Source organism: Onychomys torridus, chromosome 21 (assembly GCF_903995425.1).
Source record: "Onychomys torridus chromosome 21, mOncTor1.1, whole genome shotgun sequence".
NCBI classification, from domain to species: Eukaryota; Metazoa; Chordata; class Mammalia; order Rodentia; family Cricetidae; genus Onychomys; species Onychomys torridus.
In genome coordinates, this window is record NC_050463.1 from 16,249,934 (window position 1) to 16,276,353 (window position 26,420).

A 26,420-nucleotide genomic window follows, 5' to 3' on the forward strand; every position below is an offset into this window, starting at 1 on the left:
ACCTTGGCCCTGGGCTGGGGGCGGGATGGCGACAGCTCAGCATTTTGCCAGAGTTCTCTCAGCCACCTGGAGTGTCTAAGAAGTCACCATCAGTATTCTCTTCCCTGGTATCTATATCATATCATTGGTAGGATCTTCCTCACGGCCGAGAAAAGAGAGAAGGAGGGGAAGCCGGGAGATGGCTACCCAGACAGGACGGAATTATCTGTCTATACCGAGGGCGTTCCTCACTGCACAACTTTATGACCCCAGCCAAACTGGGTTCTGCCTGGCAGAGAAGGACCAGCGGCTGCGCGCATCACCCACTGTATATACACCCACCGATATAGGGCGTAGGAGGCTTCTGTAGGGCGTTCCAAAGCACACTGTTTCTCCTAGCCAGCTTCTACCCTCCTCACCCTCCGCCGCACCCGGGGTGTATCCAGTCTCTCGTCCCTCGGGCGGGTGAGCTGGGGTAGCAGAGAAGCCCCAGCAGTGCCAGGCCTATGATCCTCCTGCTCTAGTGGCCCCAAGTCCCCCACCTGCGCGTGACTCCTCCTCCTGACTCTGTTCCGCAGCGTCCGCACCCTGGCGACACGCTGTTTCGGCCACCGCACCTGCGTCAGGGTGGAGTAGGGGACAATTTGGAGGTAGAAGAGGGAAACAAGGAGGGTCTGGGGAGCACTGTGGTGCCGGGTGAGCAACCTCGCTCCTGGTGGCGGGTCCCCGCAGCCTAGAGCCTCCCACCCCAGCCTGCGGCACCGATGCGCTGTCCGCGGTGCTGACGCCGGCCGGCCGCTGGGTCGGGAGGAGGAGCAGACGCCCTGGTTCCCGCCGCGCCCGGAGCCTGTCCTTGGTTCCCAAGCCGTGTCTTTTTCCCCGAGAGGACTCCACCGGAGTCCTGGCGCTGCGGTTGGATCCAGGAACAAAAGAGTGAGCAAAGGGAACTTAAACTTCAGGCTGGAGCCGGAGAATCGGAAATCGGGTTTGGCTCCCCATGGTCCCCAGTCCCTGAGACCTCAAAGCACCAAGTTGAGCAAAGTTTCCTAGTGGCTTGAGAAAGGAAGCCCAAGCGCAGGGAAGGAAGGGCGCGGTTGTCTAGCGCGCTGGCAGCCAGCACCGCAGTGGGACACCTGCTCCGATGGGACGCGCTGGTACCGCCAGAACGACCCGGAGGCGTCGCAGCAGCCCAACTCTCCACCCCTTCCTCCCTTCCTTACTCACCCCTCCCCAACACCCCGCCCCGTGCTCCGGTGACTCCGCCTTTCCGTGCTGGGTAGCTCTCCGGCGATAGCAGGGAAGGGAAAGAACCGCTTTCCCGGAGGACTCGGCTCGGCTCTGAGGCTCCGAAGCCGACACCGCCAGCTCAGTATCAGCGGTGGAACAGGACCGCCCGCCCAGCCTGCGCCCAGGCGCCACCGAGCCCCGGCAGCCTCATGGGACGCCCCAGAGGACTCTCTCTGTGCCCTGCCACCGTGTCCCGATCCTAGGCGTCCGGACTCCACGGCTCAACCGGCCCGCAACCCCACGGCCTGTCCGGAGAGGAGTATGCGGCCCGGGGCCCGGTGGACTCCGGCCACCGGGCGGCGCTGGCCTAGCTTCGGAGCCCGGGGCCCGAGGGCAGCAAGTGACGAGCCGCGGGAGGCAGTAAGGCGTCGGGGAGCCGAGAGAAGCGCTCCAGCCCCGGTGCCCGCTGGGCCGCACGATCCGCGCTGTGTGGCCTGAAACCCGGGCAGGAGGCGGAGGCTCCCTGCCGTCCCGGTTCCGGGGAGGCTGCGGAGGGGCTCCGCGGCGGCCCCAGACCTCTGGCCACCATCCTCACGCTCCTGCTCCTGCTCCTGCGGTGGGGATGTCACGGCCCCGGCTCCGAGCGCCGCCCCAGCCCCGGGGCTGAGCTGCGGACCATGTCCTCCCGCAGCCCCCGGCCCCCGCCCCGCCGCTGCCGCCGCCGCCTGCCGCGTCCCTCCTGCTGCTGCTGCTGCTGCCGCCGCTCGCACCTCAACGAGGACACCGGGCGCTTCGTGCTGCTGGCCGCGCTCATCGGCCTCTACCTGGTGGCGGGCGCCACCGTCTTCTCCGCGCTCGAGAGCCCGGGCGAGGCGGAGGCGCGGGCGCGCTGGGGCGCCACGCTGCGCAACTTCAGCGCGGCGCACGGCGTGGCGGAGCCGGAGCTGCGCGCCTTCCTCCGGCACTACGAGGCCGCGCTGGCCGCCGGGGTCCGCGCCGACGCCCTGCGACCGCGCTGGGACTTCCCCGGAGCCTTCTACTTCGTGGGCACGGTGGTGTCGACCATAGGTGAGCGGCGCGCCCAGCGCGTTCTTCCTCTGCGCGCCTGTCACTCGCTGCCCTTTCCATCGATCTCAGGCTGGGCCCTCTTCCTGACACCCTTTGCCTACTTCTGTCTCGTTCTCCGTCCTCTAGTCCTCTTACTTTTCTGTCCTGCATTCGGAGCGAGAGGTGGCCCGAATGGACCATCTCTAGCTCTTACCGGCTGTCATCACACTTGACTTGTGTGTCAGCGAGGCGCCAAGCACTTTGAGCGCCCTATGTCCAGGCTCTGCTCCTTGGTTTTGTCCTCTGTAAGAGGGTTGGTGAGAACATGTGTTGAGGACTGCTATTTCCCACCCCACCCAGGCCTCGGTATCCTCAGCAGGTGAATATAAAAGCCTTTCCTGCGTCCATTCCCAGCGTTTTAATTTCCTCCTTGCATTCTCTGCCGACACTGCCCCACCCCCTCAAAGTAAAGTCCGTTATTTACAATCCACCTCTTCCGCTCAACTGTTTCACACCATTCGCCTTGGTTGTTCCCCTTCCATCTTCTCCAAGTTCTTGACCTCTTGTCCAACCAATGACAGCCACCATTGGTCCAGCCCCTCCCACCCACTCCTTTTCCCAGGCGTTCCGCATCATGTAAAGCGGCCACCTCCCCCATTTATTTAGCTCCGCAGAGTGCAGAAGAAACACGCTTTGACAAGACTTGGTTGTGTCTCACCCACTCCTTCTTGAGTCTCGGGGTAGGAGAAGCTCTTGCTGGTCACACTCGTCACCCCAAGACATCCTTTTCCGCTGGTGCAATTGGGGAGGAAGGGGCTGTACTTTCAGGATGGAGTAGCGAGAAACTTCATATGAACACCTTTTCTTTGTGACAGCTCAGAGTAGGGGCATGGACCACCTGCCTACGCTGCCTCAGCAGGAGAGAGGCAGCGGGTTTGTTCAGGATATGCACAGAGGGAGATGTCTCTCTGCATTTCTCTCTATACATGTGTATAGTCTGGAAAGCGCTTCCTTGCCTCCAATCATTTTCTCATGCTTGATCTGATTATTTTAAATAGAAAAGGCAAATATGGACCAAGTCCAAAGTCTACACAAATTATATATTTTTAAAAAAAACCCTTTAAAATAGATATCATGTTGTTATGGTGATTGAAGATGTAAAATGACCCCCCTCAAAATCCCCTTTTAAGAGCTGCATCGAGTTGCTATAGCAACTAGAGGTTTTTTTTTTTTTTTAAGTGCTTTAAAAGTACTAAGGATGCTTAATCTTGGAGGATGACATCATGTGTTTATAATTCATTGTTGACATGTACTTGCCTTGTAAACACTCCCTGTTGCTTCTTCTACCTAAAGGTACACCTGTGAATATATTTGGTCACAGTATCTTTGTCCCAGTGACATGCTCTAGCTTTCTAATGGGAGCTGCAGGATAAGCAGAAGTTGTTGCCAGTGTCCTCTTCCCCTCCAGGCTGGGAATCCATCCTTTCCCTTTGACCTGTGCCCACTGTGTGTCTCCTGAGCATCACTGTCCTCCTTTCAGGGGCTTCCCTCTCAACTTCGTACACAAAATCAAGTCAGCTTGTTTGGAAATTGTTCCCTACCTTGATCTTTAATCTACTTTCAGGATTGGCTATTCTTTAGCCAAGTGGAAAGGAACTGTGTTCTCTCTTTTAGATTTAGGCAGGCAGTGCTGATGAGCTACACCGAAGATTGTGGCTGGGTTATGAATGGCCTAGAAAGTTGCTTCCAAAATCTGCAGGACAACATTAGTACCAGCCGGTGGATGGCTCGGGGTGGAACTGGCCCTCTGCGGGAATACCAAAACTGCCCTAAGAGTGGTCTCTGCCAGCTGCCTGCCTGCCGTGACACTTGGGAATAATGGTTTAAATTGGTCCTCTTATGTCAGCCAAGAAAGTTCTGCTGAGTGCCCAGCCAGCATGATTAACTGTCCTTTCAGGCTTCTCCGTGAAAAATGTATTTGGTTGAGATTTCCGTGAAGACCTACATATGTCGGCTTATTTTCTGCTTGTCGATCCCTCCCCTTTAAATGTCCATTTGTTATTATACTGATGCAGTCACGGATGCAGTCACACAGGGAACCAAAGCTCAGCCATAAATGCAGAGTGGAGGATCTCCAGTCCGCCACCTCATCCAGGGAAGAGGGAAACTATCATGTTCTGGGTTTTACTTGATCAACAATCCTCACAGGGTGTGTGGTTCATGCGACAGTGTGGAATTCAGGGGTCCAACTCTGTATCCCGCCTAATGAGATAAAGCATTTCCTTTGTTGTTGTTTATCTGGCTCAGCTGAATGATCTGTACGATTTTAGTGTAGACATCCCTTCATTCATTTTGTAACTGTGAAGTGTTTTGTGTACCAGGCCCAGTGCTATGTTTTAAAAGGTTAACTTTTGCTCTACATGCCAGGGGTTTGAGCATATCTCAACAGGGGCAGCTGAATGCAGCATGTTTGATCTATCCTCACTAAAGATGACCAGAACAAAAAGAAGACTCTGTGTGATATAGCATTAGGAGATTTGTACAAGGTCACACAGTTAATGAGGAATTCACCTCAATCCAGAGCTGAATTAGTGTGGTGTATATTATAGTAATTTCATACATAGAGCAGTGGGAATATCCTTATATGAAACTGAAATATTAATAATGTGTGTCTGTTTGTGTGTGTGTGTGTGTGTATGTGTGTCTGTGTGTGTATGTGTGTCTGTCTGTCTGTCTGCCTGAATGCATACTAAGGCAAAGACTAGTTTGCTAGTCAGGCCAGCGACTGATTAAGTACAGAAAAAAAACTTGAAGGGTCACACAGATGTTCCAGGCAGATGAGTTAGAAGCAGCTGTAGGCCTTAGGCAGGCAAGGGTCAATACAAACTACAGAAAATCAGAAACAGGCCCTAGCAAGCAGGGGACATTCCGGAGAAGTGTGGTCTAAGAAACCTCTCTCTCAAGAGCATGTATTGGGGGGGGGGGGGGGTCTAACAAAAAGGGCAGGAATTGGTCTTCAGCAGTAAGCAGCAGAAGGGAGGTTCGATCTGGCCATGTGTATTCAAGGTCAGATGGAGCACCGTAGTAAGAGGGCATATTTGTCCTAACAGTTGACTTGAACAGGGCCCCAGATCCCGAGCTGGGCACTTTGCAACTGTGTAAACACACACATCTTTACACTGCACAGACCTCATGGGGAAATGTGCCTGCAATTATCCAGCGGTAGTTGAGGATGTATATAAAAAGTCTGAGTGGTTCAAGCAAGACATTTACAAAGTCCACTTTGTACCCTAAATTATTCATCCTGGTTGCTCACACAGATCTGAAACCCTGGATAATTACTACTTCTCCCCTTTGCTTTCTGTGACACATCCCCTAGGGGAGGGTAGGATTAAGTTTATTTTAATGTGAACATGTTTGTATCTGCATTCCTCCATTTAACAAACACCCAAAGCAACAGCATTCAAGACAGATGCAAGTGTGGCCTTTGGTACAACATTATCTGTGTCATCTGGCGTCAGGTGGACCAAGGATGAGGACCGTGGCTCTTGGTCCTCTAGTTCTCAACTGTGTTCTTAGCAGCAACACTCTGGCTTGGAGAAATTCAGAACAGTCCAAAGAGTATTAATCCATCATCTCACATCTTAAAGGATGCTTGATGAGTTTGCTTTGAGCAGATTAAAAGGAAGCTCTCCCTTGGGGCTTTCATTATGCATCTGCTGTCAGATTTACACATACAGAAGAACATATTTAAAAGTCTTTCTCAAATGGCAGCTTGGTCGAAACAGAAATATTTTTGCTTCCTTTTATTAGGTTTCCTGGCAGAGTTTCTGAGCTGTAAAGCTAAAATCATGTTGGTAGAGACGAGATGGTGTAGGTACGAGTTGTCGAGTTTGGCACTGCATAATTTAGCTCTCTGCTTTCAGAATTAGGCGCACTTAATTATTCGGCCACAAGATTAGTAACAAGTCCTAACTCCACTCACCCCTCCCCTTTAAAAAAACAAAAACATGGGTTTTTAAAAACTGTTTTTGCTGCAGAGGAGACTAAGACGCTATAAGACCAAGACGTCACTACCATAGTTCATTTGGGTTTCTTCTAATGTGTATGTGAAGTAGCTGGAGGTGGTTTTGACACCTGAAGTGACATACATGTCCCAGAAGGAGGGGTGCCTTCTCTCAGTTCCTTCTTTCATTAACTGGTTTTTTGTTGGAACGAGATGCTGTGACGGAATTGAAGGATATTGGGAGAAACAGACATTGGGTTTCAAGCTGGAGATGAACAAGAAATGCATTCCTATTCTCTGCCCCTCCCTCCCACCTCCCACCTCAGAGCTGACCCAGGCCACAGTCAACAGTGATTGTTTAAGCGATTCAGAGAACAAGTCCCTCGGAATATAACACTGCTCCAACCTAGCTCTTCTCCTGTCTGCCGGTCCCCTGCAGTGGGGGGAACAAAAGGACCTAAATGACCTGGGCTGCACTGTTTCCCTCTGTTGTATCATCAGTGTCAAGTCCATGCGTCTCCGTGGCCTGCACATGTGGCTTTTAGTAGGTGCATACTCTTTATTGTGGTTGATGATTCCTTACTGAAGGCTGGCTGGGTGGTTCCCTGTCTGGGCTATTTCGAGCAATGCCACAAAGAACATCTTCAGGCGTATGGCCTGGCCCTTCTGCAGAGCATCTCCTCAGGGTAAGTCTCCAGCCATGAAATTGCTGAGTCAGTGGGCACTGCTAGTGAAATTGCTGAGTCAGTGGGTGTTGCTGTCTTCACGGCTTCTGGCCAGCCATCTTGGAGGGAGGAATTGTTGGCTCTCTCCAGAAGTGAGTGTCTGCTTCTACAAAGCCTCACAGAGGTTGCACAGCCATCTGCTAATTACTCCGTGGACACGGGCCACATACATAGGTTTTCTCTAGGATCACGATGAACTAGGCTGATGGCATCTCAACCTCCACTGCTGCTTCCTGTGGAAGCATTGGTTGAGAGAAGAAAGATGAGGAGAAACAGATGGGGACAGCTACAGACTAAGAGAAGAGGAACATCTGGACCCTCATCTTTCTACATCTCAGGCAGCTGATAAGGAGCATCCTTCTACTCAGTGCTGACACTGCCCAAGGGCCTCAGTCTTGGGTGGCTCAGAATTACACCAAATGGAGCAAAAGCACCCTTAAGTTTTTATAGCCGCAAGTATCGTGAAGATCTTCTAGAACTTTCTCTAAGCATTTAGAAGAACATTTTGTCAACAAAAGCCAGCCAGAACCCATTATAGAACAGACTGTAGCAGAGCTGTGCTTATTAAGTATCAAGGCAAGAAGCTCACCATTAGATCATCCCTCAGACACCATCTACTATCTGAACTCCCCCATTCCCTACCCCTTAAGACAGAATCCTGCTGTGTAGCCCAGGCTGGCTGCAGCTTGCTACATGGCCTGGACTGGATTAGAACTCATTTCCCAAGGGCTAGGATTGCAGGCATAAAATATTACAATTGGCCTCTTGAAGTCTTTGAGGGGGGCCTAAAGCCCTTCCAAGACTAGTCCAGAAGGGGCTCAATTAAATGTATTTCTTCTCTTACACAAGGCTCGGAGTGGCCCAGACGTTGCCTACAGTCCCAAAGCAAGCCTGAAAGGGTGTTGAGAACTCAGACTTAAGAAAAGTTTCCTCAGAATTGCTGAAGGAGATGTATTTCCCACTTAGACATGTACTCACAGAGGGAAAGGTACAGGGATGGAGGAAGTACAGGGGCTGGGCTGGGGGGTGGGGGGTGGGGTAATGTTCTTATAAACACTGCTCAAAAGGAAGTCAAAGACTGAATTAGGCCAAAGTTCTCCTAAGCCGGTACCTAAGCTTCTAGAAGAGCGAGAGTTCAACTGTCTACGAAAAAGGAAGGGGAAGAGATTGTTTGTAAAACTTCCTGATCTGGAGGTGGTGGCCACAGCCTTGGGTGTGCCCTTGGAATCAAGGTCCCCACCTTCCCAGCCAGAGGGGAACTACCTTTGCCTTGCAGGCTGCTCATATTAGGAGAAGCTAAGAGACAGCCAAAGGCCGTTGGTCTGTTCTTGGGGTGGTCCCAACCCCAGGTCTTCTCTGGTTGCTCCAGCCCTCCCCTTGCCTCTGTTGAGTGCCATTGACCCCAGGTTCTGGAATGAGTACATGGGCCCACAACCAGCAGGACCAAAATGTGAATGGATGCCATAGAATCCACACTGAGAGGTTCCAGCCTCAGATCTTCACGGTAGCAGACGGGGTTCCCCTGGAGCTGAAATAATGGGTGGAAGGCCTTGAAGCATCCCACTGTCTACAGGATTGAGAAGCGCTGACACAGTGTAGGGGAGGTGCTTGTGCAGGGCAGAGATGGTCTTTAGTCCTCACCCATGCTGTGCTTGGCTGCTCAGGGCTCTGGCCCTAGGAAATCCCACCCTAAGTACCGCTGTCCATAGCCAACCGCCAATTTTAGTCCTTAGAAGCAACTAGACCTCCTCTAGTGGCCAGTGGCTGTGGTGAAGGAGGCTTTGCACCCTGTCTTGAGTGTCACCTTCCTGGGCTTGGACAGAGCTAAAGTGGCTCATTAGCAGGTCACTGGTGACAGGAGTGCCTGGGCCGCAGAAGGACTGGCTCCTTTCGCTTCCCCGGGGTCTCAGAGGACCCATGCTGAGGTGACTGGTAGAAAACCCAGTGCCTTGTGATCTCAAGTTTTATAATTTCTTATCTTCAGGACAGATGTTGTGGACCATAAAGACAAGGTCCCCCACGCAGTGTCTCTCACATTGCACAGTACAGAGGAACCACCCATTTTCTCCTCACTGCAGTGTCCAATTGGAGGCCTAGGGTGGGACCTTGGGGTCTGCGCTCCTCACAACCTCCTCGCTGTGTCTAGACTTCTGGGCCTCAGACCACACTGTGGAGTAGGGATCAGGGAAGGAGCACAGTTAGGGTCAGTGTCTGTGTGGCTTTGGGCCGGGCACATCGCCACCAGGTGACTCAGTCTCTCCAACCTTTAAAGAAGGGAATGCCAGGAACCGCTTGAGTCCCTTTCTCCTCTGAGGCTGTCACATGTGTGAGGACTGCTCCCTTAGCCTTGCCAGTATGGGCTGGGGACACACTAGCTACACCAGCTGCAGCTGCCTGCCTGGGGCCCAGTCCAGTTCTGTCCCTTTCAAGCTGTGGACTACTGGAACAGGATCTACTACTATAAAGTGAAGATAACAATGTCTCCTAAGCTGGGCGTGCTGTCCACACCTGCAGTTCTAGTGCTCAGAAGGCAGAGGCAAGAGGCTTGCCATGAGTTTGAACCCAGTGTGGGCCTACATAATGAGTTCAAGGCCAGCCTGAGCTATGTAGTCAGACCCTATTCAAAATCCACAAATAAAATATCTGGGGATGCAGCTCAGTGGTAGATCACGTACTTGCCTAGCATCACACGAAACAAATGTACATCACATCAAAACAAACAAACAAAAAAACAAACAAATAAGCAACAGAACTAAAAAGCAGTAAGCTGGGCATGGTGGCTCATGCACACTTGTAATCCTAGAGTTGGAGAGGTGGAAACAGGTGGAACCCTGGGGTTTCCTGGCCAGTCAGTCTAGCCTACTTGGCAAGTTCTAAGTTCTGAAGGGAGCAGGGGGGAGGGTGGACCTAGAGAGATGGGTTAGCAGTGTAAGAGCTCTTGCCACTCTTGCAGAGACCTGGGATTGTTTCCTGGCACTCACATAACAGCTTACAACCATCTATAACTTCAGTTCCAAAGGATCCAGTGCCCTCTTCTAGACTCTGCAGGTTCTACACACAGTGGTATGCAGACACATGTGCAGGCAAAACACTCATATACATAATAAATGAATCAATAAATCTTTATACACACATATGTTGATGGTCTCTGGCATACACACACATACACACAAAATTACTATTGCTGTGCTAAAACACCATGATCAAAGTAAGTTGGTAGGAAAGGATTTATTTGGCTTACTTACACTTCCATATCACAGTTCATCATCAGGGGAAGTCAAGACAGGAACTCACAGGGCAGGAAATTGGAGGCAGGAGCTGATGCAGAGACCATGAAGGAGTGCTGCTGACCGGCTTGCTCCACATGGCTTGCTCAACCTGCTTTCTTGTAGAACCCAAGGATTACCAGCCCAGGGTGGCCCCACCCACAATGAGCCCGCCCACATCAATCACTAATTGAGGAAATTCCTTACAGACTTGCCTGCAGCCTGATCTTATGTATACATTTTCTCAGTTGAGGCTCCCTCCTCTCTAATTGACTCTGGCTTGTGTCAAGCTGACATAAAACTAGCCAGCACAACCAACCCCTTGTCCACTTGACACACAAACACATCACTGTTAAGCCATAACCTTTCCTTTCTCATTCACCCCCAAAATCACATATTAATAAAGACATCACAGTATAAAACATTTTATAAAGTCTCATAGCCTTTAAAAATTCATACAATTAGGGGCTGGGGCAATGGTTCAGTAGTTAAGAGTACTGGATACTCCTCCAGAAGACCTGGTTTCAATTCCCAGCACCCACATGGCAGCTCCTAACTGTCTGTAACTCCAGTTCTAGGGGATCTGGCACCCTCGCATAGACCTACATGCAGGCAAAATCAATGCACATAAAAATACATAAATCGGGGCTGGAGAGATGGCTCAGAGGTTAAGAGCACTGACTCCTCTTCCAGAAGTCTTGAGTTCAATTCCCAGCACCCACATGGTGGCCCACAACCATCTGTAATGAGATCTGGTGCCCTCTTCTGGCTTGCAGGGATACATGCTGTATACATAATAAATAAATAAATCTTTAAAAAAATACATAAATCATTAAAAATTAAGCAATTAAAAATTAGGTCACTTTAAAATATTCAGTCTCTTTTAAAATCCAAAGTCTTTTAAAATTTAATGTCTTTCAACTGTAGACTCCTAGAAAAATGAAAGATAAGTTAAATACTTCCTTGCTTCAAGAGGGAAGAACCAGGGCACAGTCATAATTACATCAAAGCAAAGCCAAACTCAAACTGTATACATTACTCAATGTCCAAGGTCTAGGACCCACTTCCATCTTCTGGGCTCCTCCAAGGGGCTTGGGTCACTTCTCTGGCTCCGCCCTCTGCAGCACACACAGCTTGTCTTCTAGGCTCTGGCTGGCCCCCCTCCACTGCTGCTGCTGTTCTTGGTGGTCATCCACTGTACTGGCATCTCCAGTAGGCTGCATTCCCACCAATTGCCTCTTCTAGGCTCTCTTCATGGTGCCAAAGCTCAACTTCTCTACACGACCCCTTTAGTCCTGGGCCTTCAACTGCCAGTCTGCACCTTCACCAGTTTCCTCTCCTGGCCTCAGTTGCTTTCCATGACTGTCTTAGTTAGGGTTTCTACTGCTGTGAAGAGAGACTAGGGCCACAGCAATGCTTAGAAAGGAAAACATTTATTTGGGGTTGGCTTACAGTTTCAGAGGTTTAGTCCATTATCATCGTGGCGGCAGACATGGTGCTGGAGAAGGAGCTGAGAGTTCTACATCTTCATCCACAGGCAGCAGAAGCAACTGTGTCACACTTCCTACTCCAATGAGGCCACACCTCCAAATAGCGACACTCCCTTTGAGTCTGTGGGGCCAATTACATTCAGATTAACACAATGACACCTTCATGCCTTCAGAACCAGTACCACCTACTTGACTCTTACACTACCAAAGTCAGCTGCCAGTGTGAGATACAACCTTAGCCATCTCTGGAACGGCAGCTTCTGTGTGCTGACTCTGAAGAAACACTTCCCAGATCTCACCTCAGTAATGCTGGTCTCCTCCTCCTCCTCTTCCTCCTCCTCCTCCTCCTCCTCCCCCTCCTCCTCCTCCCCCTCCTCCTCCTTCCCCTCCTCCTCCTCCCCTTCTTTCTCCTCCTCTTCTTTGAGACATGGTTTCTCTGTGTAGCCCCTGGCTGTCCTGGAACTAGCTGACCTCAGACTCACAGAGATTCACCTGCCTCTGCCCTCCAAGTGCTAGGATTAAAGACATGTGCCACTACCACCTGGTTCTGGTGTATTCTTAATCACAACTAATTTCTTAGCTCCAGCTAACTAGCATCAATTGTCCTGGTAACACAAAGGTTCTCCTTCAGTGGTATTGGTTTCTTGTTACCCATGACTGACTCTTCAGCCTCAGCTGACCAGAACCATAGATTCTTAATTCAAATAGGCAATGACCCCGATGGAGTCTTTAAGTGGCTCTGAAGCTTTCCTCTCTAACTTCACAAGCCAGGCCTCCATCCTCGGCATTTCTCTTAGCACTCTTGTCTTCCAAGCTCCCACAGAACAGCTCAACCAAGTTTGAATACTCAATGGCTTTACCAGCCCAAAGTTCCAAAGAGTCTCCACATCCTCCCAAAAACACATGATCAGGCCTGTCACAGCAATACCCTACTCCTGATACCAATGCCTGTCTTAATTAGGGCTACTATTGCTGTGATAAAACACTGTGATCCAAGCAAGTTGGTAGGAAAGGGTTTCTTTGGCATATGAGTCCGCATTCAGTTCATCGTCAGAAGACATCAAGACAGGAACTCAAACAGGGCAGGAAACTGGAGGCAGGAGCTGATGCAGAGGCCATGGAGGAGTGCTGCTTACTGGCTTGCTCCACATGGCTTGCTCAACCTGCTTTCTTAGAGAACCCAAGGATTACCAGCCCAGGGTGGCCCACCCACAATGAGCCCTCCCACATCAATCACTAATTGAGGAAATCCCTTCAGGCTTGCCTGCAGCCTGATCTTATGGGTGCATTTTCTCAATTGAGGCTCCCTCCTCTCCAATGACTCTAGCTTGTGCCAAGTTGACATAAAACTAGCCAGGACACATACCCAAAATAGAAAGAAATGGTTCCTGCTTTAAAAGTTAAAAGGGTTCATCCTGTGTGCATGCCTCGTCAGGCCACAAAGGCACAGCAGCTTACCAGAGTTGGCTTGTTGGTGACTCCTGGGCTGCCCTTGAAGCCTCCCCCCACCCCACCTCACCACCCTGTGCGGGGCCCTCTGGTTCTCTGCCACATCTGTACAGTGGCATCCACCACTTTGAGATTACCTCTGTCTCTAGGGAATGCTATAGTCCTATGCTGTTACATAACTATTGTAGTGATTTGGTTTGGTTTGCATTTGATGCACGATCTCGTGTAGCTTAGGCTGGCCTTGAACTTGCCATGCAGTTGAGGATGACCTTGAACACCTGATCCTTCTGCATCTACCTCCAAGCCTATAATGGTGCTCTTTATAGGATTTTTTTAGCCCTCTTAGATACATTTTATTTTTTTGTTTGTTTGTTTATGTGTTTTTGGAGACAGGGTCTCATATAGTCTAGGCTAGTCCTGAACTTGATATATAGCTAAGAATGAACCTGAATCCATGATCCTCTTTCTTTCTTCTCCCAAATGTTGGGATTGCATGCACCACTATGACCCATTTTCTCTGGGGCTAGGGTTCAAATCCCAGGCTTTGCGATTGCTAGGCAAGCACCCTGCCAACTGAGCGACATCTCCAGGACCCATCTAATGTCTTAATCATTCTGCACATTATCTGGCCAAGGACTAAGTGATTGAACCCAGTGCTTTTTCTGTCCCCAGCCTCCACAGAGCCATCAGCAGCCCTGTCCTTCCCACCTTCCTGTTTCTTGGCAGGAGGTTGTGGGCACTAAAAGCAACAGAGAAAAGTCTGGCCCAGGTGGGTCCTACCCTGTTCCCCTGGATCTGGTATCAAGACCACTGGGTAGTGGTTTGCTGGAGAATGATTCCAGAAACTCCTCACTCCAGACCACCATGCCAGCAGGGAATGACCAAACCCTCATCATCTCCTTAGCTGACTTCCCTTCCTGCTATATGTCCTCTGGCACGTCTGTACACATGCCTTATGTTTCCCCAGAAGCTTCCTCAAATCCTTTAAACAGAAAAAAATAATTCTCCTTTTGTAGCTACAGAGGCAATCAGGGAGGTTAAGTGAGAATCCTCATGCAGGTCAGTCCTGGCAGAACAAGAATTCAGGGCCCTGACTGCCCAGGATCTTATCTGCTGTTCCTGACTTAGTCTTTAAAGCATGGGAACCCTTGGGTCTGCTCCCTGGTGGGAAGTGGAAGAGGTGGGGGAGGAAGTCCCCGGCAGGACTGAAGCGCGGTTAGGAACTCTGCTATGCTGCCTGCTCTTAGCCTGTTAGCTTCCATAGCTGTGCTGAAGCAAGGGCTGCCTGCTCTCCATCCCACAGCCCACACCTCTCTGAAAGGAGGCCACTAAGCTGGCCGGCATGGTGCCGCTGCCCAAGGGTTGATTCAAGGGAAAGTCTGTTCAAGGTCAGAGCCTAAAGGTAGACTCTGCCCAGCTGTTGAGCAATGTAAAAACCTTGTGTCTGTCAGTGTATCCATCCTCCAACCACCCTTCCTCGTTGTACCTCCAACTCCTCCATCTACCCACACACCACACATTAGTTCCCGGCACATCAGCAAGTCACTGGACCAATGCTCATGCTGTTTCCTCTGCCTGGAAGAAGGCCCTTCCCTTCCTTTCCATTTTCTACCCATTGAACTTGGTCTTCAAGGTACCTGGTATGAAGCCCCTCAGACATGTGCTAATTACTCACGTCTGTGCCAGCTTCCCCAGCTCTAATGCAAGCTTGCATCGGGTAGGATAGGGTGTGTCCAAATCTGGCACAAGACCTGGCACATTTGTGTGTGATTTGCCTTCTCTTTCTCCAAGGCACCAGCTTTGTCTTGGCAGTGCTGGTCCCCACCGCACCTAGAAAAGCGATCATGACTGGATCAGCATGGAGTGTTCAGTGACTCCTAGGAAGTGAACTCTCTGTCTAGAGATGATGAGGCACAAAGGGGGTGTCTATCAATCTTGGAGCATGTTGCTTGGCACAAAGTACTCAATTGGCCAATGCACGTTGACTGGACGAATGAGTGAATGGATAACTGAAAAGCTTGGACCTCTGGGAAACAGCAAGCTATGCCCCCCTCCCCAGATCTTCCCCCTGCCAATCCCACCCCTGTGGTTGGTAGAGCTGAACATGTTCCTGGCCCCTAGGTCTGGCCACGGGGGCTTCACCTCTCCGACGCTGGCGGCTGTGCAGCTGGGCAGCCAGCTCGGTCATCTGGGACTCCCCTGGCTGGTGTGCAGGCTTTGTGGCTTTTGAGTCAGATGGGTCCTGTTCTGACCCTGCTTAGTTAAGGACTTTGGGGTATAAATGTGCCTGGCCAAGTCAGAATTGCTGGAGAGAAAACAAACTGAAATAAGATCGCGACACACAATGCTGCCCCGCCCCCTCCGCTGGGCATGGTGGGAAAAGTTCAGTCCTGAATAAAAGCATCTGCTTCTGGTCCCGTCTCTCCCATCGCCTTAGAGTCCGGTCTTGCCTTGGTCTCAGCTGTGTCCCTCAGTCACGAGAGGCCCCTCTTAGTTCCATCCCTAGCCCTACATGGCCTCTGCCTTCACCAGCTCAGGACACACCACACGGATGGACACTGGCTCACAAATCTGATGGAAGTTTTTATCCGTAAGGAAATAGAATTCCACAAACCAAGAAAAGCCACACCCACCCACACAGCCCAGCACCTCCACGATGCCTCCAGAAATACTCGGGGAAGCTTTTCTTGGAATTGGGTGTCCCAGCTTTCTGGAAAGTTACAGTGGAGATCAGCGCAAACCCTGAATCACAGCCCACGTGCTTTCTCCCCTTTCCCTTCCAAATGGCCGAGATCTGTCTCCCCTCTGCCAAGTGCTCCGAATTCGGAGTGCCTCCTGAAAGTCTGATTGGCTGCTCACCCCAGACCCTGCCAGAAATGCCGTGGGGACAGTTCCTGCAGGAGGGAAAAGAGAGCATGTTGGCACTCACCCCCGGGAAGCAGCACTTTGAAGGCCTGGAGAGTTTAGATCACAGGGTTCTCTGCTTCCTCAGAAAGCTGAGGTGGCATGTTAGCCAATCCTGAAGGCGATATAGCAGCCCCTGCTGGCATCAGTGCGGATATGGGGGACCTCAGGCCCAACTCTGCCAACATGCTGGCCACCAGCCCCGGGCTTCCTGTTAGGTGCGTCCTCGCTATGTGACCGGTGGTTAGCGTCTATCTCCCTAGCGGATGATGGGTTCCTGGAAGGAGCCTGTATCTCTGGTCTTCTCCTCTTCGCATCAGATCAATCATGGCACATGGCTCCAGAAATATTCTTGAAATGAATGTACATTTGAACAAATGGTTGAGATTTCCCAGTCTGAGTGTTTACTAAAGAAAAAGTAAACTATGAAAACCTCCACTTACAAACCAAATGACAAGCCGAGCTGAGGAGTCAGTTCAAGGTCATCACTGCTGTGCCATGAGTTTGAAGCTCACCTGAGCCACGTGAGAACCTGTCAACAACAACAACAACAACAATAAAAAAAAAAAAAACCACAAAGCCGGGCAGTGGTGGTTCTCACCTTTGATCCCAGCACTTGAGAGGCAGAGGCAGGTGGATCTCTGTGAGTTCAAGGCCAGCCTGGGCTACATAGTGAGTTCCAGGACAGCCAGGGCTGTTACACATAGAAACCCTGTCTCAAAAAACCCAAAATACACACACACACACACACACACACACACACACACACACACACACTTTAAAAAAGGAAGAGGAGGAAAGGGAGGGAAGGGAGGAGGAAGGAAGGAAAAAGTAGATGGCAGGGCTGCTGTGAGCTGGGTGTCCCAGCAGGTTAAAAAAGGGACAGAACTTGAAGCCAGCCACCATAGACTCTCCTTCACCACCTTGTAAGCCCCTAATGCCTGGAGCAGCCACGGACCCTCCAGTCAGATTCACAGGCAATAAATATATACGACCTAGTGGACCGCTGAGAAGAGAGTACAAGAGGTGGACTGCTTGCAGCGGGCACTCAGGCCATGGAGCTGCCTAGCAGAGACTGGGCTGTGGGGCCGACTGAGAGAACCAGCCTCACAAAGCTGCTGGATGAACTCTGCGTGGCAGCAGGTATGAGTTATTCATGCCTGCAGTTTAAGGATAGGAATCCTGCGTCAGGAGACAGCGCACTCTGAGCCTGGATGCACATGCTAGTGGGCAGTGCTGGGGACTCCAGCCACGGTTTGGGATTGCGCCGTGATTCTGTCACTTGCTCCCTGCTCCTTCACTGAATCTATTTCCACTCCTCGACAGTCACCCTAGACGACTCAGCCATGACCTTGACTCCTTGACATCTCTAAAGCAATGCTTCTCTCCATCCACTCTGACAGGTTTTATCCACTCCCTTGGAATGACCAACAATTGCACAGCAAGGAAAAAAGTGACGTTTGGTGGGTACACATCTGTAATCCCAGCACTTGGGAGGTGGAGGCAGGAGGATTAGAGGTTCAAGATTAGCTTGGTCTACATAGCAAGTTCAGGCCTGCCAGGGCTGCATGGCAAGATTTGGTTTCAAACACAATAAGACAGCAAGCCAAACTATGTAACGTGCCAGAATATTGATTCCTGCTTTTGCTTATCTTTTTCTAGTCTTCGTCTCAATAAATGTCTCCAGCACTCTAGAGATGTCCCAGTTCTTTCTTCCTGACTTCCCATGTCCAATCCACTATCAAACCTTGCCAGCTCGACCATGATGCAAAACCCATCATGACCTCCTCTTCTTGTCTGCCTCCCCATCATCCTTCACCTCCCATCATCCTTAGCCTCCCATCATCCTTAGCCTCCCATCATCCTTCACCTCCCATCATCCTTCGCCTCCCCATCATCCTTCACCTCCCATCATCCTTCACCTCCCATCATCCTTAGCCTCCCATCATCCTTCACCTCCCCATCATCCTTCACCTCCCCATCATCCTTCACCTCCCCATCATCCTTCACCTCCCATCATCCTTCACCTCCCCATCATCCTTCACCTCCCCATCATCCTTCACCTCCCATCATCCTTCACCTCCCATCATCCTTCACCTCCCATCATCCTTAGCCTCCCCATCATCCTTCACCTCCCCATCATCCTTCACCTCCCCCAGCCCTCTGCATGGTCTCCCATGGAATGCTACCAAGGTCCTAACCTGTTCTAGCTTCTGGTTTCTTCTTTGCTTCTTGGCAGCCTCTTTTCCAAAACTGAAGATATCTTTCAAAAGGGCAGGAGGGGGGTCTCATGTAGCCCGGGCTAGCCTACAGCTCATCATGTAGTCAATGCTACCCTTGAACTCTTGATCCCCCTACATCTACCTCCCAAGTACTGTGATTACGGTTATGAGCCACCATGCCCAACTTACTAAAGATCTTTAAAAACATAGGTCAGGTCAAGTCACTCTCTTGCTTGAAATCGTCAATGAACGCCCAATGCCCCCAAATCATGTTCTTTCCCCTTTCCTGTAAGGCCCCATGCTGCTTTCTTCTTTTCTCATTGCAGCATGCTGGACGTCTTCTTAGACCTCAGACCACTAGCGTTTACTTTCTTAATCTTTGGAACATGATTCTGTGAGTCACAGATGGCTAACTTCTCAACTCTAGTCAGACCTCATTGTCTAAAGCGAAAACGTCACCCTCATGGAGCCTTCCTGGCCCCCTAACTATAGTCGCCTCTCACTTGGTTACTGCCTGCCCTAAGAGCATGCATTCTTTTCAGAAATTCTAGTCACAAAAACAAAAACAAACAAACAAACAAAACAAAGAAACCCTGGTCACATTTCCCACCTACTTACTCCCTGCATATGAGAGCAAAGACCTTGTCTCTCAGATTCCCACTGCCTGGTGTTTGCAGAACAAATGAATAAACTTTCCAAGTTTTATGGGGGTGTTGTTTCTACTTTTTTTTTTTTGACAATTTTGTACATGTATGTGATGTATTGTGATCACCCCTCATTCCCATTTCTCTCTCCCCCTTCCACTGAACCCCTCATATTTGCCAGTGAACCACCTTCTTTTTGCATATCTCCTTTCCTTTTCTTTTGAGAGAGGGTCTCATGTATCCGATACCAGCCTCGAACTCACTGAGTAACCAAAGATGTCCTTGACTTTCTAATCCTCCGCCTTTACCCTCTAAATGCTCTGATTACAGGCCCCTGCTACTACACGAAGTTCCCATTTTAACATCTATAAAACAGGAGTGGGAAGAGCACTGTGTCTCCTGGTGGGTGGGAGATAATACAAGACGGTGACTGCAGATGCTTCAGCCCTTACATTTAATAAGCCCTCTAAGACGGGGCCATGCTCATATGAATGCATAATTGGGCTGAGATCATGCGGGGAGTGGCCAGATCATGGCCAAGGAGCCTGACCCATCTTTTGTTTGTCCACTGTGTCTGACAGGGTGGGTAGGCCTGAAGAAGAGCCAGGGCAGAAGCAGGCTGCCTCAAGCATGTTAAGTAGCAGTGACCTGCAATTGTCTTGATGGCAGACAGGGCCAGGCAGAAATGCGCAGACTGGAAGCGGGAGCCATTCTAAGTTCTGGAGTGTTGCAGGGAAGCATCCTGGCCACGGAGTCGGGCAATCTGGTTAGCTTCAACCACCAGCATCCAGATTGCCTAGAAACCACCAAGTAATTGTGTAACCACTTGTCTGAGTTGTTTACCAACATGTCAGTCAGCCCACTGCCAGCTGTCCTCACTTTATCGAGAGCCGTGCGTCTCTAACAGTAGCGCATTCTTTGAGGGACATGGACTTAGCTCGTATATTTAGTTCTGGCCCACTGTGTGATCCCACACTCTTTCAAAAGGGTTGTTATTGTGAATTGTTTTGTGAGTTCTGAGTGGCTCATGGTGTTCTGTTTTATAGCTGCAGCTGGAATGGACAGCTAGTGGAGTTTGGCAGCTGGAACGGAGAAGCTGTACCCAAGTCTTTCTCACCATGACCTTATGAGGGGGGACTTAACCAGGGTCAAGGGAGATCCCGCAAATAATAGACTGAGGGGATGTAAAGTAGCAGCTCAGGAGGGAATTGGGTGGGATGAACCAGTGATAGGACAGTCATTGGTATCAATAGCTCAGTTGGTAGAGCATGAGACGCTTAATCTCAGCGTCGCGGGTTCATGTAGCCTGAAGCTTTTCTGCATCCAGCCTGGTCCTCACAGCCGCTTATAAAATAATTATTCAGAGGCTGAATATTAATTATAATTGTTTGGCTGATGGCTAAGGCTTATTATTAACTAGTTCGTACAATAAATTAACCCATTTCTATTCATCTAAGTATTGCTACGTGGCTGTGGTGTTACCAGTCTGCTGGCATGTTGCTCCTTGGGTGGCTAGATGGCATCTCCTCGACTCCGCCCTTCTTTCTCCCTGTATTCAGTTTGGCTTTCCCGCCTAGGAATATTCTGCCCTGCCATAGGCCAAAGCAGCTTTATTCATCAGCCAATAAAAGCAACACATATTCAAAGCGTACAGAAGGACATCCTACATCAGGCGGACCCTTTAGAAAGCAGCAGAGAGGATTTCAATTCCCAACACCCACACTGAGCAGTTTACAACTTGCAACTCTAGCTCCAAGGGATCCAGTGCCCTCTTCTGGCCACCACAGGCACCTGTACACATGTGCACATGCACACCCACAGACATACACACACAGACAGAGACAGAGAGAATAAAATAAATCTTGGGGGTCAGAAAAGACCACATATGAAGATCCACACAAGGGGCTAGCAGGGCCTGGGGCTCTCCATAGTGCACCCGGAGTGCAAGCCTTTAGAGGAGGAAACTCCCTCCTCCAAAGTGGGCTGGCTCATCAGCGCTGCCCTACCCTGGGATCTCAGGACCACAGCCTCCTGTGTCCTGTAGAGAAAGGCACTGGGGCTGGAATGTAGCGGAAGCCAGCATGTAACAACGACCTTAATTCATGGAGCCTTTGTCCTTAGACTCTCGTTACCCCCATCTAATCCCTGCTTTATTTCTTTTTTTAATGTTTTCCCATAAAACCTCTGCTTTATAGCCATTTATGGCTGAAGGGCACCCCAGGTGCCTACTCCAAGCCGGCACTCTGATGAATTCTATCAGCCCGTGACCCCATCCCCTCCCAGGGCTAAGCGTGGAGGAGGGAGGGGACCCAGAGCCTCCATTATTCCAGAACTCAGGAGTCATTGGGCATCTGTGTGGCTCTGACTCCGCTTCCCTGTGGTGTTTCCAAGTTTTTCCTGCTGGGCTGTACTGAGATGACATTCAGAGCCCTCTCCAGCCTCTGCACAGGGCAGCCTGGGGCTAGAGCTGCACCTTAAACCAATGTGCTCCACCAAAACTGGCACCAGACGTTTTTATGGAATTATGAGCCTAGAAGTAGAGAGCTCAGGAAATCTTGTAGTATGGATGCAGGAGGCAGGTGTTACACTAATCTCCCATCTACATTTTCCAGAACAATTATCAGACCTTGTGTTCCAATTCTGCATCCAGAAAACATAATCCCAGTTAGATAAGTAGATCCTTACTCACCAAGTGTTTGTTGGATGTCCTATGTGTGCACAGTTTTTCAGGAGCCAACTGTAATGCATGGGGAGCACACTCACTTCAGAAGAGTCTTTGCTTAATACAGCTGTCTCTGTACCTGGGTGATGGCGCTGAGAGGGCTCTTTCTCAAGGATCCCTTACCCATTACCTGTTGGCCTCATCCCTGAGCAAATTATTTACCAAAAAAACAAAAACAAAAACAAACAAACACAAAAAAAACAACCCCCCCACACACAAGAATGTAACTGAAATTTAGCCAGGCATTTTTATGATAGCCTCTGTCCTCCATGCTCAGCCTTCCCCTCCAGGTTGTGGTATTTGCTCTGCACCTGTCAGCACCAACGGTCGGTGTGAGAAGGTATTTGCACAGTGAGAAGTAGCTTGCTCATTACACCCTCATCTGCATCTTGTGGCGGCAGGTATACAGCGTGTACTGTTATCTGCAGACAAGGAAACGGAACGGAGATAGGATGGGGAGGGGGGCTGGAGAGATGGCTCAGCCATGAGGAGCACTTGTCTTTGCCAAGGACCCAGGTTTGGTTCCCAGCACCCACATGACAGCTCACAACTGTCTGTAACTCCAGTTCTAGGGCATCTAATGCCCTCTTTTGGCCTCTGGAGTACCAGGCATTCTCACGGCACATACACATATAAGCAGGCAAAACATAAAACACACATAAAATAAAATAAATAAATCTAAAATGTTTTCTAAAGGTAGGTCGCATGACTTTCTGAGCTCGTGGATGGCTCCTTGATCTGGGAACAGAGCTGAGACTCTAACCCAGATGTGACTGACTCCATAGTGGGCTCACCCCACTCCCCACAAAGCTGGTACCCCCAAAATGACAAATTTAGAGACATAAAGCTACTTACCAATGACTGAGCCAGGGGAAAGGCAACAGCCTTTTCTGATAATGGCTTCCTGTTTGCTCCAGGGGAAGCGTTGCATGTGCCCAGCCCTTCCAGATCTCAGTGGAGCCCCTACCCCGCTGCAGCCTCAGGGCTAGCCAAGACTGGCAGACCGTGGGCATGGAACTCCAGGTCTGTGAGGGTCGCTCTGAGGAACTTGCCTGGTCACTTGGGATTCATTCACCCTCCTTTCTGATTTGTCCTCTGCCTGTGATGGCAACACCCCACAACCTTGTTATCATCTTACCCTTGAATGGCTTCCTTTCCCACCCAGACTTGTCATTATTAAAAACAAGAAGCCAAGCACTTGGAGGCAGAGTTTCGGCCCAGATAGGGTTACAGGGTTAGTCCTTGTCTCAAAAAAAAACAAAAAACAAAAACCGAACAAGCAAAAACAAAGAATGGGCTATCAAGAGTGGGTAACTGCCTAACCTGAAAATCTGAGTTTGATCCCCAGGTCCCACATGATGGATGAAGAGAACCTCCAAAAGTTGTTCTCTGACCATTCAATGTACACACATGCCCACAGACATATACACATAAATAAGTAAAATGTAATTGAAAAGTTTTTGCACCCTAATAAGCCTCTCCGCTGATGCAGTGATCCAAATCAGACCAGATTAGAAAAAGCCATTGAATGGAACATGTGGCACCATAGAAAGGGGAGGGTGATAGAGACAGCTGGGGGGGGGGGGCATTGTCCTGGGAAGCACGTCAGAGAGAAAATTTCAGGGTCTCAGTTCCCAGATAGGTGGGAATCTGGAGGCGCCAGGACCCTAGCCAACAAGACCAGTGCCATGGGGCAGTAGCTGCTGTAGGGAGGGTGAGAATGCAGAACCCCAAAACCATGGACGTAGGGCAGTTCTGTCCAATTATCTCCAAGCCGACAAAAAATAAATAAATAAATAAATAAAAATCCAAGACTGTGGAAGATGGAAATTGTAAGGTTTCCTCGGGAGGTCATCTTGCTTGGTTATCAAGGGCGTACTGTGGCCAGGCTTTAGTGCTCGAGAAATCAAGCATTCAGGACAGATGGTCTCAGATAGCCCCAATTTGAATAGATTCTGTAAAAGACACCCCAGGGGTGTTTATGGATCCGACTTCGAATTGCAAGTGCCCATTTCTCAAGTCTGTGCAGGACCCGAAGCCTATAGTGCAATGTGTTCGCTTTGGGTGAAAAGAAAAGGGGGTATGGGATATTCCCTTCAACAGAACCTTCTGAAGAAGGGGTCTCAAGGAACAAAGGCAGGTCTTTGCTCCAGAATGGGTCAGAGGCCTGGTATCTTTGGCAGGACAACCCAAAAACAGGATGAGGCCCTGGGCCTCTATGGCAATGACTTGGAAAGGACAACTTTCCCAGTCAAAAGCTGATCTTAGTCTGGTGGAGAGCAGGTGTGGGGGAAGAGGCGTGTTTCCCCAGCATGCAGCCTAGGCTGGTGAGGGGAAATCAACTCCCCTAAGTGGAACCTCCAGATGAAAAGTTTCTGCACCCGGATAAGCCTCTCAGCCGACACAGCAATCCAAATCAGACCAAATTAGAAAAAGGCCCTGGTTTAGCATTCCGGGGTGATTCTCCAGCCCCCCAGACAGGAGACAGGGATTAGAAACCGAAAAACCACGTGTCTGTTTAAATACCCTGGGAGTGGTTTTGAGCACGTCTGGGGGAGGAGCTGTGTTTGGTGGGACTTTCTGAAGAGCAGGGTCTGGGCGGAGAGCTGGGGGAGGGGAGTTGAGGTGGGTCTTCCACCAGAACACTCCAGACTCTTTGGGTATATGGATGCCAGGGTGCCAGAGGCTGAGGTGGAGCTCCCATCAGAACAGTAGTAATCAGTCTTTTTTTTTTTTTTTAAAGATTTATTTATTTATTTATTATGTATACAGAAGAGGGCACCAGATCTCATTACAGATGGTTGTGAGCCACCATGTGGTTGCTGGGAATTGAACTCAGGACCTCTGGAAGAGCAGTCAGTGCTCTTAACCTCTGAGCCATCTCTCCAGCCCCAGTAATCTGTCTTTAAAGAAACCAAAAGCCAAAAAGAAAAAGAAGAAAGAAAGGGTGGAAATTTTCCTATTTCCACCACCTTAATAATCTAGAGATTTACCTCTGAGTCTTCCCTGGTGATAAAAATGTGGGACATTGTTTTTCATATTTTTTTTAAGTATCCTTTTTGCTAGATGCATAGTGTTCCTTAGAGAGGGTGTACTGTGGTTTGTCCTGAGTATGTGTATCCCCTCCATAGGCCTGTCTCACTGACACCCTCCCCCACCAGGAGGGCCCGGTGAAGACTGTGAGTAATTGGGTTGTCTGGGGGAGGGAAAGGGGGTGGGTTTTGTTCGGTGCATGGTATGTGTTAGCTCCAGAGGGGCCATTTAGAAGGCTGGAAAATTACAGAGTGCTCATGCCCAGCCCACGTCTGCCAACAAAGGGCACCTACAACAAATCCCGGGAAATTACAGCCTCTGCCGTCTGAGCGGCTCAGACGGGAGGAAAGGACACGGGACCCACATGTCTGAGTAAGAACACTGGGACCGTGGTGTGGCCTGGGCCTCACGGCCTGGGCCTGGGAGGGTCTCACGGAGGGAGGAAGGCGGCACACGGCTCGGCAGTTCAGAGCTCAGTGGCTAAAGCGCCCCGAGGAAAAGTCTTGCCGAGGAAGGTGACCCAGGCCAAGATGATCCAGAGGGAGAATCCCTTAGGTGCAGTTCTGCCCTGCATGTGGTGTAGTTCGGCCCTGCATGCGGGCAGCGGGAGGCCGGAGCGCAGGGCAGTTGAAGAGGTGAGAGCTTGCGTGTGTGTGTGTGTGTGTGTGTGTGTGTGTGTGTGTGTGTGTGTGTGTGTGTGTGTGTGTGTGTGTGTGTGTGTGTGTGATGGTGGATGACCTGCCATGCTCAGCACCCTAAGTCCAATAGAAAGATGTGACCGTACAGCTAGGGAGTCGGCACAGTTAGTGAAGCCCATGCTTCATAAGCTTGGGGACCTGAATTTGATCCCCAGGACCCGTGTTAGGAAACTGGGTGCCGTGGAATGTATTTGTGGCCCATTACTGGGGGCTCACTGGCCAGCCAGCGACCTCTGGCCTCCATACACGTGGGGTGAGGCAGACCTGCAGTTTCAGCCCCACATCTGGGAACCCTGCTCTTAGAACCTCTATTGGTGATCTGGCTGCCTGCAAGGACTTCCACCCTCCTGCCAATCACAGGACCTGCTGTGAGAACCGAAGCCAGGTTGCCCATGCCAAGTGCCTTTGAAATGCTAAGTGCCCTTTCCAGACCTCAGAATCAGACACAGTGGGGGTGATGTCCTTCCCCAGGCCCAGCTCCCAGGGGACCAGAGCACACGCAGTTCCAGGGTCTCATGGCTGTCCTGGTCCAACCTCTGTTTAAGAAAGGACCAACAGAGTGTATGCCTGAGGGCCATACCTGTCCTTCTGGAGTGTCTGTTAGGTCACACCTGTCCTTCTGAGTGTCCGTCAGTCAGTCAGCACACACCTGTCCTTCTGAGTGTCCAGCCTCAGAGCAGACCTCCCTGGCAGCTCAGCTGACCTTTGCTCACTTCTTGATTTCTGCTCTGAGACCTAGGGAGAGGCTCAGCCACAGTGGGTCCCTGATGGAGCACTGACCCCACTCTACCAACCCTCACACCATCACCTGAGCCTCAGACTGTACATCGAAGGACAGGCTGGCACACAGCCTGCCTGGGTAGGTGTGAGGAATGGAGCAGGTCTAACACCGCAAAGGCCGCTCAAGCTTGGGCAAGAGCGTGTCGCAGGCCAGGGACTGAGGTTTAAAAGGGTGTAGCTGTCAGCTGCTCTCTGTGGAGGTGGTTTGTGGTAGCCATGGCGAGAGTG

The 26,420-nt window shown here is 50.4% G+C and overlaps 1 protein-coding gene across 1 annotated transcript in view; it reads left to right on the forward strand.

Annotated features, from left to right (window-relative positions):
* Positions 1–398: 398 nt before the first annotated feature.
* The window catches only part of Kcnk12 (potassium two pore domain channel subfamily K member 12), a 48,265-nt gene continuing 22,243 nt past the window's right edge, over positions 399–26,420 (forward strand). The window contains exon 1 of the mRNA XM_036170946.1: positions 399–2,274. Within this exon, the coding sequence (XP_036026839.1) occupies positions 1,884–2,274 (391 nt within the window). The 5' untranslated portion in view covers positions 399–1,883. The remainder of the gene's footprint in view (positions 2,275–26,420) is intronic.